Raw genomic sequence first — 12,736 nt, 5'->3', positions numbered from 1 at the left:
CGGAGGTCCCTTCACTACACCAAAAAGGGCAGATAAAGAACAACTTCTGATCCATCAATGAAGAGCTAACAGGAAACACATGTGAATCTATGAATAATATGCTGCAAACCTGCCCAAATGGCTCTGTGGGTCAGGAGTAACAGTACTTCAACCCAGGGTAGCCACCACTATACCCAATCCCGCATGCCGCCTCATTGCAAGCTTAGGTCTGGTCTTACCCCCAGCTTATACCTAGACCCACCTCCAGTTGACTTTTACCTGAAACCTAGGCTTAGACCCATCACCCGCCTACTCCTAGTTGCACCCGCACTGTATGCCTAGTCTTATGTCCACCCTATGCCCAGTCCCACCTCTAGCTTTCACTTAGTGCCACATTCAGGCTATGCCTAGTTAGACCATCTTCCTTCAACTTGTCCCACTTTCAGCCCACATCCAGATGTTGCTCCTCACCTGAGGCAGACACCAAACTGCATCTCCAGTCTAAGCTCATTTCAAGGTCCTCACCTCGATTTGCAGTACGGAGCTTCTCCAACATCTGCAGAAGGGAGTCCCGCCGCCGGCCAGGCCCAGAGCCCTCCCCAAACTCCCGGGTTATGTATGCCGAGAAGCGGTCCAGCAGAGCAGGGTCCAAGGCGCCTCGGAAGTCCTCAGGGTAGCATTCCATCCAGGAGCAGAAGACTGTGGACGCAGCCCTAGGAGAGATGCACAAGAGACGGTCTGGAGAGGAACAGCAGCATGAGCAGGAGCCCAAGAGGGCAACATGTGGGCTCATTAACAGAGGTCAGTTAAGGGCATCATGGGTACAGGCAGGTTTCACAGACTGCAGCATGCGAGTCAGACAGATCGAGACGGTCTGCGAGAGGCAATGTCGGAGCAATCTTGCTGTCAGCGATGACCAGATGTGGGGCAGACTGACAAAAGGGGGACTGTGGGGGCAATATCAGCACAATGTGTAAAGAGGGATGGCAGCATATGCGATGGGCAGACAAGAGGAGGTGTTATGGGGCAATGCCAGCACACACACAGGAGATAGCTGGTAGCATAAGGGCCATTCACGCCAGTGACAACCTTTGGCGACAATGCCAGCCCAGGCACAGAAGATAGGTGGTAGCATAAAGGTCCATCAGACCAGAGACAACCTGTGGGGGCAATGCCAGTGCACACACATTAGACAGGTGGTAGCATAAGGGTCATTAAAACCTGACAACTTGTGAGGGGCAATGCCAGCCCAGGCACAGAAGATAGGTGGTAGCATAAAGGTCCATCAGACCAGAGACAACCTGTGAGGGGCAATGCCAGCACAGGCAAAGAAGATAGGTGGTAGCATAAGGGTCAATCGGACTAGAGACACGCGAGAAAAGACAGCTATTTGTGAGACAAAGGGCGAGGTGTGCTCTCTGAAGGACAATGTAAGAGCAAGAGAGAGCTCAGCGTTCAGGACAGATGGATAAGAGTTGGTGTGCGGGTGGCATCAGCGTCTCTACGCACATCTCTGCGCTCCCTCCCCCATGGCCCCTCTCACGCTCACGTGTGCAGCTCCAGGGTGCTCTCTGCACTCTCTCTTCCTCTGGATTTCACACTCCTAGTGGCCTCAAGAGTTTGCAACCTACAAAAAGAAGGAGGGATTATTGTCCGACTTCAATCTGTGCAACACACATCTCATGACATCCAATCCCAAGCCTTAGCCACGCCAGCCTGGTCTGCAAGAGGGCAGTCTCACAATCCCATTCCCAAGAGGCCAGTCTCACAATCCCATTCCCTGCAGGAGGCCGGTCTCACACCCCCTTACCTCCTGCGACTCCATCTCTACTTCCCTCTCTTCCCTTGGCTGGATTCCATTTCACTCCCAACTTAAATTTCACTTTCTCTGCCTTGTCTTCAAATCTCTCCTTGGTTTCGCTCCCCCTCATCTCTCCTCCCTTCCCTCTTTCTACTCACCCTCCCGTTCCCTTCGGTCCGCTGACCATTTCCTTCTGACTGTACCTCTGTCCCCCTGTGCCTCCTCCCGTTTCCGCTCCTTCCAACTCCTAGTACCTCTGCACTGGAACTCCCTTCCTCTTGCTATCTGCTCCACCCCCACCTTCACCTCATTCCGCACTTCCCTTAAATCTCTCCGCCTCCATTCTCCTCCTTGAAACCCATTCCCCCTTCTGCATCCCCTCCCTCCTTTTTCTTTCCCCTTGACTATCTCCCTCCCCTCCCCTGTCTCCCCACTCTCACCCTTCCCCTTCCCTCCTCCTACTCATCACCACCCCCCCCCACCCAGTCCTTTTCCACTATTCTCCCCATCTCCTTCAGTTAATTGCTCTTTGCACTGTTTTGTGGATTGATTCATATTGTAATTTTGCTTCTACTGTTATTTTGTTTTATGTTTTTATGTATTAAGTTGTTCCACTGTACAGCGCTTTGGTGTAAAGCGCTCTATAAATCAATGAATACAAATACCTCCCATTCCCTGCAGGAGGCCGGTCTCACAATCCAATTCCCTGCAGGAGGCCGGTCTCACAATCACATTCCCTGCAGGAGGCCGGTCTCACAATCACATTCCCTGCAGGAGGCCGGTCTCACAATCCCATTCCCTGCAGAAGGCCGGTCTCACAATCCCATTCCCTGCAGGAGGGCGGTCTCACACGCCCATTCCCTGCAGGAGGGCGGTCTCACACGCCCATTCCCTGCAGGAGGGCGGTCTCACACGCCCATTCCCTGCAGGAGGCCGGTCTATCACAATCCCATTCCCTGCAGGAGGCCGGTCTCTCAAAATCCCGTTCCCTGCAGCAGGTCGGTCTCACACTCCCATTCCCTGCAGGAGGGCAGTCTCACACGCCCATTCCCTGCAGGAGGGCGGTCTCACACGCCCATTCCCTGCAAGAGGGCGGTTTCACACGCCCATTCCCTGCAAGAGGGCGGTCCCACACTCCCATTCCCTGCAAGAGGGCGGTCCCACACTCCCATTCCCTGCAAGAGGGCGGTCCCACACTCCCATTCCCAAGAGGCCAGTCTCTCACTCACCTACACCACAGGAGAAGGCAACCTTGCACGTAGCCCCAGGACAGCCTCACACTCCGCGTCCTGGCAGTGGGAGGCAATCCTTGTACTCACCTGTCCAGCAGCAGTGTCAGGACGGTCTCCACCGTGGTGAAGGCGCGGAAGGTGGCCAGGAAGGCGGGAACATAGGTTGTGTCGCCCATGGTGAAGGCCTCCAGCAGGTGGTGCACCAGCCTCTGCAGAGTGCCCGCCTTCAGGACACGCACCTTGGGGGTCTCGGGAGAGTCGCCAATCGCCTCGCTCTCCACCTGTGGAGAGAGAGAAAGCAGAAGGTTGCGGCGAGCCCTGTGATACCTGGAACATGGCGGTCATTTTACACGCTCTGTACCGAAGATCCATTCCTCTAGCATGAGGCCTACCAAACAGGGAACAAGGCCCGGGCACCTAGGCCCAAACCTTACATGTCGCCCACTGACCAATCCTGGTCTTCGTTATGAAAACTGCGCAGGACACATGACTTGAAAGGGCAAATGGCCAGTAGGCTCTCATTGGTACAATCTTGACTCCCATTGGGCGCAGGAGGGCGATGAGCAAAGAAGACAGACACCAAAGAAGAGAGCGCGGGGAGAAGGCAGGAGGCCATGACTGGCCCGAGTGACGCAGTTACAGCTCTCAAGGGGGCGCTCATCCTGGGATCTGGAACCAGCACGAGACAGCATGGACACCCTGGCTCGAGTGAGGAGAGATGAAGGATAGCCTGCTTTGGCTGAGCATCTCCACCCTTGGTTACTTCAGAGTAGTATTCAATGTGAAAGAGAGACACATAGAAATGCGCGGCAAAAACGACAGGCAATAGAATGACAAATAAGGGAAACGCTGATTAGGGCAAGATGCAACCAAAGATATGAAGAAAAAGCGAGGAAGAAAAAGATATACATTAAGATAGGAGAAGACACACTGAATTATGGAGGGAGGAGCAAGGAGAGAAAAAGACATTGAAGAACAGATGAGACGTGAAGCAGAGAAACAGAAAAAAAGAGAAGTGCAGATAAGGGAGTAACAGAAATTAAGTGAAAAGGAGTAAGAAAAGAAAACAAGAATAGAAATTGGATCGCAAGAATGAAAAAGAAAAAAATGAATTGTGTAAGTACATAGAACCTGAGAGAGTGCGGTGTCTTCTGCCTCTTGTAAGGATAATAGCTCTGAGGAGGAAGTCCTATGTTTCACTACTACTGCTCGCCTTCCGTTGGTAGCGTAGGCCAAGCTTTGAGGCTTCTCAGGGAGAGAGATCGATTAGAACGCAGGTGTAGGGGCTTAGTACAAACTATTGGGGTTTTGTAAGGCGCTAAGCAAGGGGAATGTGGTTTCATGTCGTCCAACACACACATCCTTTCACTGCCAAGTATGTTTCCAAAGTGCCGCAGGATTGCACAGCGTCTTAAGCACTCGCCCCAGACATCTGTACAGGGGGTAGGTTTGAATACCAGCAGGGCCAACTCAGCCCTTCTTCCCTTTGTGGTGAATACATTAAGAACCAATAAAGTGAGTAATAGCAATACCTTGTAGAGAGCAGTGTTGGGGGAGAAATCAGACGCTGAGCACACTATTAAAGTGATTAGAAAATGGCAGACATGGCTAGTTACATGCGCACATCTCTCGGCAACACTGACTGGAGAATCTGAACATTTCCTTTAACCAAACTACTCAATATTTTGCTCTCTCCTTTTGGGCCATACCAAACACGAGCCCCACTTTTGATGAACAAATCTATAATGCAATGGAGTAATTCAGTAGGTAAACTAAGACGAAAAACAGTTCCAAAAACTGGTTCTCGGCACACTATCGAAATCTGCCTTCAAAGATAGAAACGGGGGTATACACGTGTAAGGAACTCATGGTGGCAACAAGTAAGACAGACAAGCGATCACAGTTCAAGGGTGTTTATTGAACAATGAATACTGTATGCAGGTTGGAAAAACGCCTACTCTAAACCTAGGATGGGAGCAAGCGTCTACCATCAAATGAAAATAAGGCAGTCCTAGTGGCGTCGTCTCAAATCAAAAGGGCCTATACAAAGAAACTTATTTCCAAACCTTACAACTAATACAAAAATGGTGTGGGATAGTTTTCAAATGAAAGAAGTGTTCTCAAATAATATGTCAGGATGTGGTAGCTTGGGTCTACCTTCCCCAAGTTATGAGCACGGGGTAAGGTGAAATCCTGGAGCACAGTACACTCTCGAGCTTCTCCAGCACGAGGCGACAGTTCCACTCGCAGTTATCGGGCCCGTCGATGGCCAAGTCTCGTTTCACTTGAAAGTCTTGCCTTCGAGGGCCTGATGTATATAAACAAACAACAAAACAAAAAATTTCTTCAACAAATGAATGTTTGTTTCCGGCTTTCACTTTGGGTGATTATTCTCATCACCCCTGGGTCCCTGTCTTCTGGGCGCTGACCCTTCTCAATTGTTAGCCACAGCTCACGTAAGGTGATGGTTTCACCCCTGGGTCCCCCTCTTCTGGGCGCTGAGCCCTTCACGCATCGTATTCGTCAATTTACATATCAGTTCTTTTCTCAATTAAGTTTGGATTATAGCTTCAACCCTGGATCTCCCTCGGTCGGTCTCGGACCCTTCTCCAATCTCTGCCTCCCTCCTCTGGGTTCACTATGGCTTTTCCCTTCTCTTTAGCTGGATTTCTCTTCCCTTAGTTTCTCAATGGCTTTTCAAACAGTTCATAGTGGACATCCCTTGGCCGGGTTCATGTCTGTCAACACACTATTTCTCAGGACTTTAGACTTTTCCCCTCCCGTCAGCATCCCTCGGTGGGGTTCACTCTTGCCAACTTCGCATTCACCATTGTTTACGGGATGCACCTGCCTTTCTTTCACACAGTTTATAGATCAAAGTCTTTCGATTGTGCTGGGATTTTACTTGACCCGCAGTTTGACCACTTTGACCTATTTCGGTGGCCCTCCTATGACCTTCTGGTATCTGTATTTTCGCTCACATGGGGATCAACCAGAGTCTCTTGAGTTAGCACCCACGTGGTGCCCGTTTCCCCCCGCAGCTGGTCTCTTAACACTTTTACACTTCTTTCATAGTTCATTGAACTTTGTTCAAAATTGCCACTTTGCAATTCTCACTCAACACAGCCCGGTTCTGATCGGTTTCTCCTTCGACTCAACGACCCGCTTGGCTTTTCTTCTTCATTGGAGTCAAGGTTGGTGCCATGGTCGCCCGAGCTTCGCTTGCTCCTGCTTATCGGCGTAGGCTTGCCCCGTGGACCGTTAATATCTGTTGCATGACACTTGAGCTATTGTTCGCAGTCTTATGCTCTCCTCCAAGAAGGGTCAGCGAGCCTGGGATGAAAAGGGCAAGGACGCTTCTCTCCTCGCCACCATCTCGATTCCTGCCGCCTTTCTCTTTCTCTGAACTGCTGCGCCTGGTTAGCTCGTCGTGTCGTCTTCCTTTGCTCGTACTGTGCTCTCTTGCTCCACCTTTTATCCCTGTGGGGAAGGGAAATGACCATGAGTTGTGTGCGATTCTGATCAATTGCCTGACTTTGCCTGGCCCTGGCATTGGGACATGTCAGGTAAAGTGCTCTGGTGTTGGTCTGCTTTCTGGTGTGCCGTGCAAAAGTGTTCCTGTCAAAATAGGAGGGGGGACCTGGGGGCTAGTGGTTTTGGATGAGTTACGTGATAGGATGGGGAAAAAGTAGCAAAAGAAGGGTATACTGCGTCTCACCAGTCGGCGTCCCACTTTCACTCCCTGAGGACCCCCCCCCCCCATCCAGATGATGCTCCCCCACTGGTCCACCCCCAGGAACTGGACCCAATAGCGATGGCTGTGTCCTGGCCACCTGATATGATAAGCACCTGGATGGTAGAACCCCGGAGACACGTTGGGTTTCTCACACATGGCACTTTTTTTTTATTCACAGGCATGTACATTGTCCCTGGAGAATAGCTCAGCGGCAACGTGCTTGCCTTGGAAACAAGATGACACGAAGCAACACAGGTTCGATCCTGTGGTCCGCACTTGGAAACCTCCGGGTATTAAGCGCGTTATAAATACGCAACTAAGAGACATATTCCTGTAACAGCGCCTCGATGCCCCCGGCAGTGTGAGCGATTTAAAAATGGAAATAAATAAGCAGAGACCTAATGAGCTGCTCAGTGCAAAGGACTCCCTTTAGGAAGCCAGCCTGTCATGGGCTTAAAATCCTGTTCTCTTTCACCCATTATTCTGGTCTAGACTGCGCGATAATTCCTTGGGTCGGTTTCATCTTTTTTTGACCATGGGGATAACTTCTGCTGTTCTCCAGGAATCGGGTACCCGTCGAATGTGCCTAATTTTTGCAGAATCCAGAGAATATCACAATTGAAAAAGCCAGCAGGGGTCTTGTCGGCGGGGGTGGGGGAATGGGGTCGGGTGTCGTCCCACTGTTTTAGGAATCCATTGTCCTTCTCATTTCCTCCAGTGGATAGCTTGGTGGCCTGGAATCTAACATCAGGGGGGCTGCCATTCCCTCAGGTATCGTGATGTAGGGGACTAAAGTATGCAGACCATATTCCTTCTGCTACTTCACCACCTGACTCGCCCTAGTCTCTGGAGAGGACCAACTCTCCAGAATGTTTTACGGTCTTTATCATTGATGGTGACAATGATCCGTCTCCATCGCATCACCTCAGACTCTGCCGTTTTCTTATGAATGTGGCATTTACAGTCCACTCTTGCCCTTCTGACCATCTCGTTATTCCTCCCCTGCGTATCCTTCGCTAATGCCCACTACTCTGCAATCTTCATCATACTAGCATTTGGGGCGTCTTATTCTTTTACTCAATGGGTTATTCGGTTTAGTAGTATACGGACTTCGAGCAACAGCCATTTCTTGATACGCTTTAGTTATTTGGACCAGCTCTTGTGTTGGGTTGCCCACGGTTGGGGATAATGTTCATAGCCTTCAGCCTATCGTCTGGCTTAAGCATGTTGTCTCTCGGGGGCCAGATGTAAAACTCCAGGTTATGAGGTTTGTGTTTTTGCATTGAACATTTTCTTTAGTGCCACTAGGACACAAACCTTTTATAGGGGCAGAAAATTATATATGTTCCCATAGGTCTCCAAAGACGAATACGTTCTTAAAGGCACTAAACCATGACCGCCTGTTTAGCAGGATGTCGCATGTGGTACTTCTCGGGTCTAGGGAGTGGCAATACATGGGTTACTGTGCCTTGACGTTGTATTGGGCCAGGATCTAGCCCTATACCCTCATCTTTGTGAATGGGTGATCCAACGGTGGGTGTCAATACAGGTATCCATCATTGAGGTGCTCTGATAAGTCAGCGTCAGGAGATGGTCAAGTAGGAGTGATGTTCAAAGGTTCTATTCTCTCTCTAAAGACTCAAAAGACCTAACCTTTCCCTAAATCTGTGATCCTAAACCCTACCCTATTATTAATATAGGATTTATTGAGCGTGGACCGAGCTTCGAGAAGCAACGGAGCGCTTTTCAGAGGTAACAACAGAACAGATATGCATCAGGGGTAGAATACAGAGGGGTACAGAGGAGGGGTACAGCTGTACCAGGTTGCAGGGAGGAGAGGGGCAGGCAGCGTCTAGTGGGTCAGCTAGCGCAAGGGGCGATGTTATTCCCTAGGGGTTCAGGAGGAGAGAATCCTTGAAGAGATGGGTCTGGAGTTCTTTTCTGAATTGTAGGGGCGAGTCTGATGCCGACAGGGAGGAGGTTCCATAGTCTTGGTGCATAGGCAGAGCAGGCTCGTTTTCTGGCCCTTTCCTTTGTGCAGTGTCAGATTTCAAGTCTGCATGTGTCCTGGCTTCCGGTCGTACGCTGTCCGCCGGAGATGCAGAGTTTCTCTGCGAGGTAGCTGGGTGACTTGAGGGTGGCTGCCTTATACACGATGCAGCAAGACTTGAAGGCGATTTGTGCGTGCAGTGGGAGACCGTGAATGTCGTTGCGGGCCGGGCTGATGTGCCCCTGATGAGGCGCCCGGCCGCATGCAGGACACGTCTCAGGGGAACAAGGGGGGGGACGACAGGAGGCCTTCAAGGAGGGCAATGCCCCAATCCAAGCGGGATAGGACCAGTGCTTAAATTATGGATCTAAAGCTGTTCGCGGGGAGGAAGGGGCTTGACCTTCTGCAGGAGGGAGAGCTGATACCAAGCAGTTTGAGGTTTCTTAGCTACGTGTGTCTTGAAGGAGAGGCGTTTGTCAGTGTGGAACCAGAGGGACTTGGCACAGGAGGTGAGCCCGGGTGTGAAGCCCTCAGGGTTCATGGTTGATAGCCAGGTCTGTATGTCTGGGTGTTCACTGTGGTTGGTGAGGAGTAGGAATTGGGTCTTGGAGGGGTTGAGCTTCAAGTATGCACTGGACATCCAAGAGTGGATCAAACGAGAGGCAGGTTTGGAGCCTGTGGATGTCCTTGATGGAGTCAATCTTGAGGTATAGCCGTGTGTCACTGGTGGATGTTGTGTGTGGCTAGAAGCGCTCTAGACAAATGAAGGTCAAAAGGGGTGCTCGTCATGGTGCCAAGATGACTTAAACTAAATGAAATCCTCCATTGACAAATCCTATTCTAATCTACCGTCTCCCCTACTACTCAAAAGAAAACAAGCACAAAAAAAACAAGACATGCTTTGGGCCTTATGCAATGAGAGAGTTGGCTGCTTGCTTCTGACCCTCACCCCTGGATCTCTTTACAACAGGCCCCTGGCTATGTTCACAGTCCCAAAATTCATGTACTGCTGAATTACCTTCCCGGACTCCAGCTGGGTCTCTCTGGTTTTCCTGTTCGATCGGTGTATCTCACAGTCTTTCTCCCTTCGGGGAGACTTTACTCCATTTTGCCCCTGCAAAATCTGGGTACTTTCAGTCTCCCCCCCCTCTCTGGGTTTTCCTGGTTTTCTCCCCCACACCAAGGCTTGTCTTAGTGAATCCGTCTCTCTCCCGACATGGGGGCTTGTCTCAGTCTCTCTCCCCACTCTTGGGGTTGACCGTGTTTTCCCCACTCCAGGGCTTTACTCTTGCTCTCTCCCTCTCTGGGGCTTGTCTGTGTTCCCTCCACACCAAGGCCGCTCTGTCTTTTTCCCCACCCTGGGCTTTCTCCCGCCACCCCCCACTCCCCACTCTGCGGCCTCTATCTTTTTCACCATTCTGGGGTTTCTCTGATCTCTCCCCATTCTGGGTCTTCCTTCTGTCCTCCTACCCACCCTAAGGGTTCTCTGACCTCTAACCACTCTGAGGCTTGTCTCTGTCCTTCTCCCCACCTAGAGTTTCTCTGTCTTGCTCTTGCCGCACCACCCATCGCCCGTCTCTGCTGGAGCCACTGCCTACCGGCATGTGATGTGCAATGCTCCTAAGAAAGCATGGGTAGTCGGTCCAGCGTTCCGCTCTCAGGGGAGCCGAATATGCAAGGACTCAATTAGAATCCGCTTCGGTTGGCAGACTACCTTCTTTCCTGGTCTCTCGGTCTGAAGACTGGTGGGTGCCTCTTCCTTGGGGGCCTGTTCTCGGCCCTCTGAGGTCCTCTGCTCCTGCTCACGTTGCAGTAGTGGCCAGTTCCGGTTAACAGTCTGCGAGGCCTTGCTGCACTTGCCGAGCTCGCACTAGGCCTTGGATGCGTCGTTTGGGGTTCTCTCACTCCTCCAGGCCACATCCCCTGTGTGTGATGGGACTTTCCTGACCTCTGCAGGCTTCGCAGATACTCCTTTCTGATTGGCTCTTTAGATGACGTGCTTACAAGAGACTGCTCTGTCCGTTTTTCTGCTGTTTCCCATTGGGACAAAGTTTATGTCAGAAGCACAGCCAGCCATTACAGGGGTCATAAGGTTGTACATCTCAATTCCTATATACCCCATAAAGGTGTTAGTGTTCGGGGGGGGGGGAGGGAGTTAACTTAAGTCCATCTCTGCGATATTGCTTTCCCCTAAGGGGGAGTCACCTCCAGAGGGATCCCACTTACCCCATCTCCTAGCGGGTGTTAAGTGTAGTGGGCCCACCTCTCTAGTTCTAAAGGATATGGCTGCCCCTTGGAGAGAGACGATAAACTTCTTGCATTTGTCACAGTGCATACACCTACACAACACACATACACATCAGTGTACACATTTATTATTTTTGGGAAGTCATTTTCCGTCTCACCCCGGCTTCCTCGGGTGTCTTAAAGCGCTCTCTAGGTCTGTTTGTTACTTTTACTTGCATGATGGAGGTCTCTCTGGCTGTCACTCACCTCAGTGCCTTTAATCCCCCACACATCTGGGATATTTTCTGACTCCTATCGGTGCCTCTCAACATTGTCTCAATACTTTTAGTGCTATAGATCTCCCTCACCCCTGCAACCCTGGAATCTCACCTACTCACTTACCCCCATGTCATGTGATGTGATGTGATGTCTCGATCACTTATATACTGTGGAGAATCCTGTGGACCCCCCCCCCCCAGCCCTCCCCACTAAACCTCTGCCTAGAATCTCCTCCCAGGACAATTTAGAGGAGAAATTGGCTTATTGTCAATTTAATGCATCTCAGCCTCCTGCTAAGGGTATAAAGATAACATCTAGAGAAGTACTTCCACAAAGTGTTGAACCTTAAGAACCTATCTTTTATACCCTTAAAAATCCACATCCTCCACAATGTGAAAGGTATACCAACAGGAGCGTCAAACCTGTGACTTTCTGCCCCACATGTCGCCAAAAACGTTTAACATATTTACACCTATTATAATAACATCAAGGGAGAGAAACCTTTACTTAATTCTTTTAAAGATGTAAAGAAAATGGACTTTCTTCAATGGACTGCAAGTCCCAGAATCCCTTGAGTAATGTGAAGAGGAGGAGGGCTAAAGAGACATGCAGGACATCAGGCATTCCAAGCCTAATAGCATTTGGCAGGGTCAGTTCTAAGGGCCTGCCTGTACCTGAACCCAATTAACCCACCTGAGAGGCATAAGAGACTGCTGTAGGAAGGAGCAGTATAATGAAGTTTGAGTGGGAGCCGGAAAGTCGGCAGTAGCAGAAGTAGAAGGGGCAGAGCACGAGGCTGGCAGTTCACAAGGAAGTGTGATGACAGAAGGGAGGCTCTGTGCTGGTCCTGTGCTCACACATCCTGTTTGGCCGTGACAGCATTGGAAGAGACTGGAGAAAACAGGCAGTCTTTCCAGGTGTGCCTAATAGCTGTGAATACTATGCTGAAGTTGTGCATCCACCCAAGGCCTGTGTGTAGAAGCAAGCCGAGGGGAACCGGAGAGAAGTCTTTCCTTTGATGAGGCCGGATCGGAGACGCCTGTGCAGCAGAGGGGTGTGGGGTCATGCCTGCAGCAGTAGAAGTTGAAGAAACCAAGCCAGGAAGCAGAAGCAGCCCACAGTCGCAGTGATTGTGGAGTCAGGAAAGTGATGCGCCATACTCCAAATCAACTAAAATACCTTGACGGTAACAGTAGCCAGCTTTCTTAACACTTGCATGCATATTTGAGAGGGAGACACTTGTTCATAGAAGTGGGAACTCATTAACATAGAAAATGTAACTTGAAATCAAAGCTGAAACACATGCGTGTCGTAAAAGCCTTTTTTCTTTTCCCATTGTTAAATATACTTCTATGCCGAGCGGTCACGTGGCTCTTGTTATTATAATTGTTTTTTTTTTTTATAACACGCTTACTACCGAAGAGGTTTCTAAGCGTGGACCCGGGATTCAAACCCACGTTGCTCTGCGTCATCTTCCAAGACGAGCGTGTTGC

General features: G+C 50.4%; 1 protein-coding gene across 5 annotated transcripts in view; it reads right to left on the bottom strand.

Annotated features, from left to right (window-relative positions):
• RGL2 (ral guanine nucleotide dissociation stimulator like 2) overlaps positions 1 to 12,736 on the bottom strand; it is a 309,124-nt gene that overhangs the window by 101,942 nt on the left and 194,446 nt on the right. For all 5 annotated transcript variants that reach the window (XM_069635222.1, XM_069635226.1, XM_069635225.1 and 2 more), the window contains 3 exons: positions 3,100 to 3,293; positions 1,529 to 1,606; positions 505 to 692 (listed from right to left, as the gene is read on the bottom strand). In XM_069635222.1, the coding sequence (XP_069491323.1) occupies positions 505 to 692; positions 1,529 to 1,606; positions 3,100 to 3,293 (460 nt within the window). The remainder of the gene's footprint in view (positions 1 to 504; positions 693 to 1,528; positions 1,607 to 3,099; positions 3,294 to 12,736) is intronic.

The sequence above is a fragment of the Ambystoma mexicanum genome, chromosome 13, assembly GCF_040938575.1.
Source record: "Ambystoma mexicanum isolate Mex_15411 chromosome 13, UKY_AmexF1_1, whole genome shotgun sequence".
NCBI classification, from domain to species: Eukaryota; Metazoa; Chordata; class Amphibia; order Caudata; family Ambystomatidae; genus Ambystoma; species Ambystoma mexicanum.
Note: the sequence above shows the minus strand (reverse complement) of the source record. Positions and strands in the feature narration are given on the sequence as shown.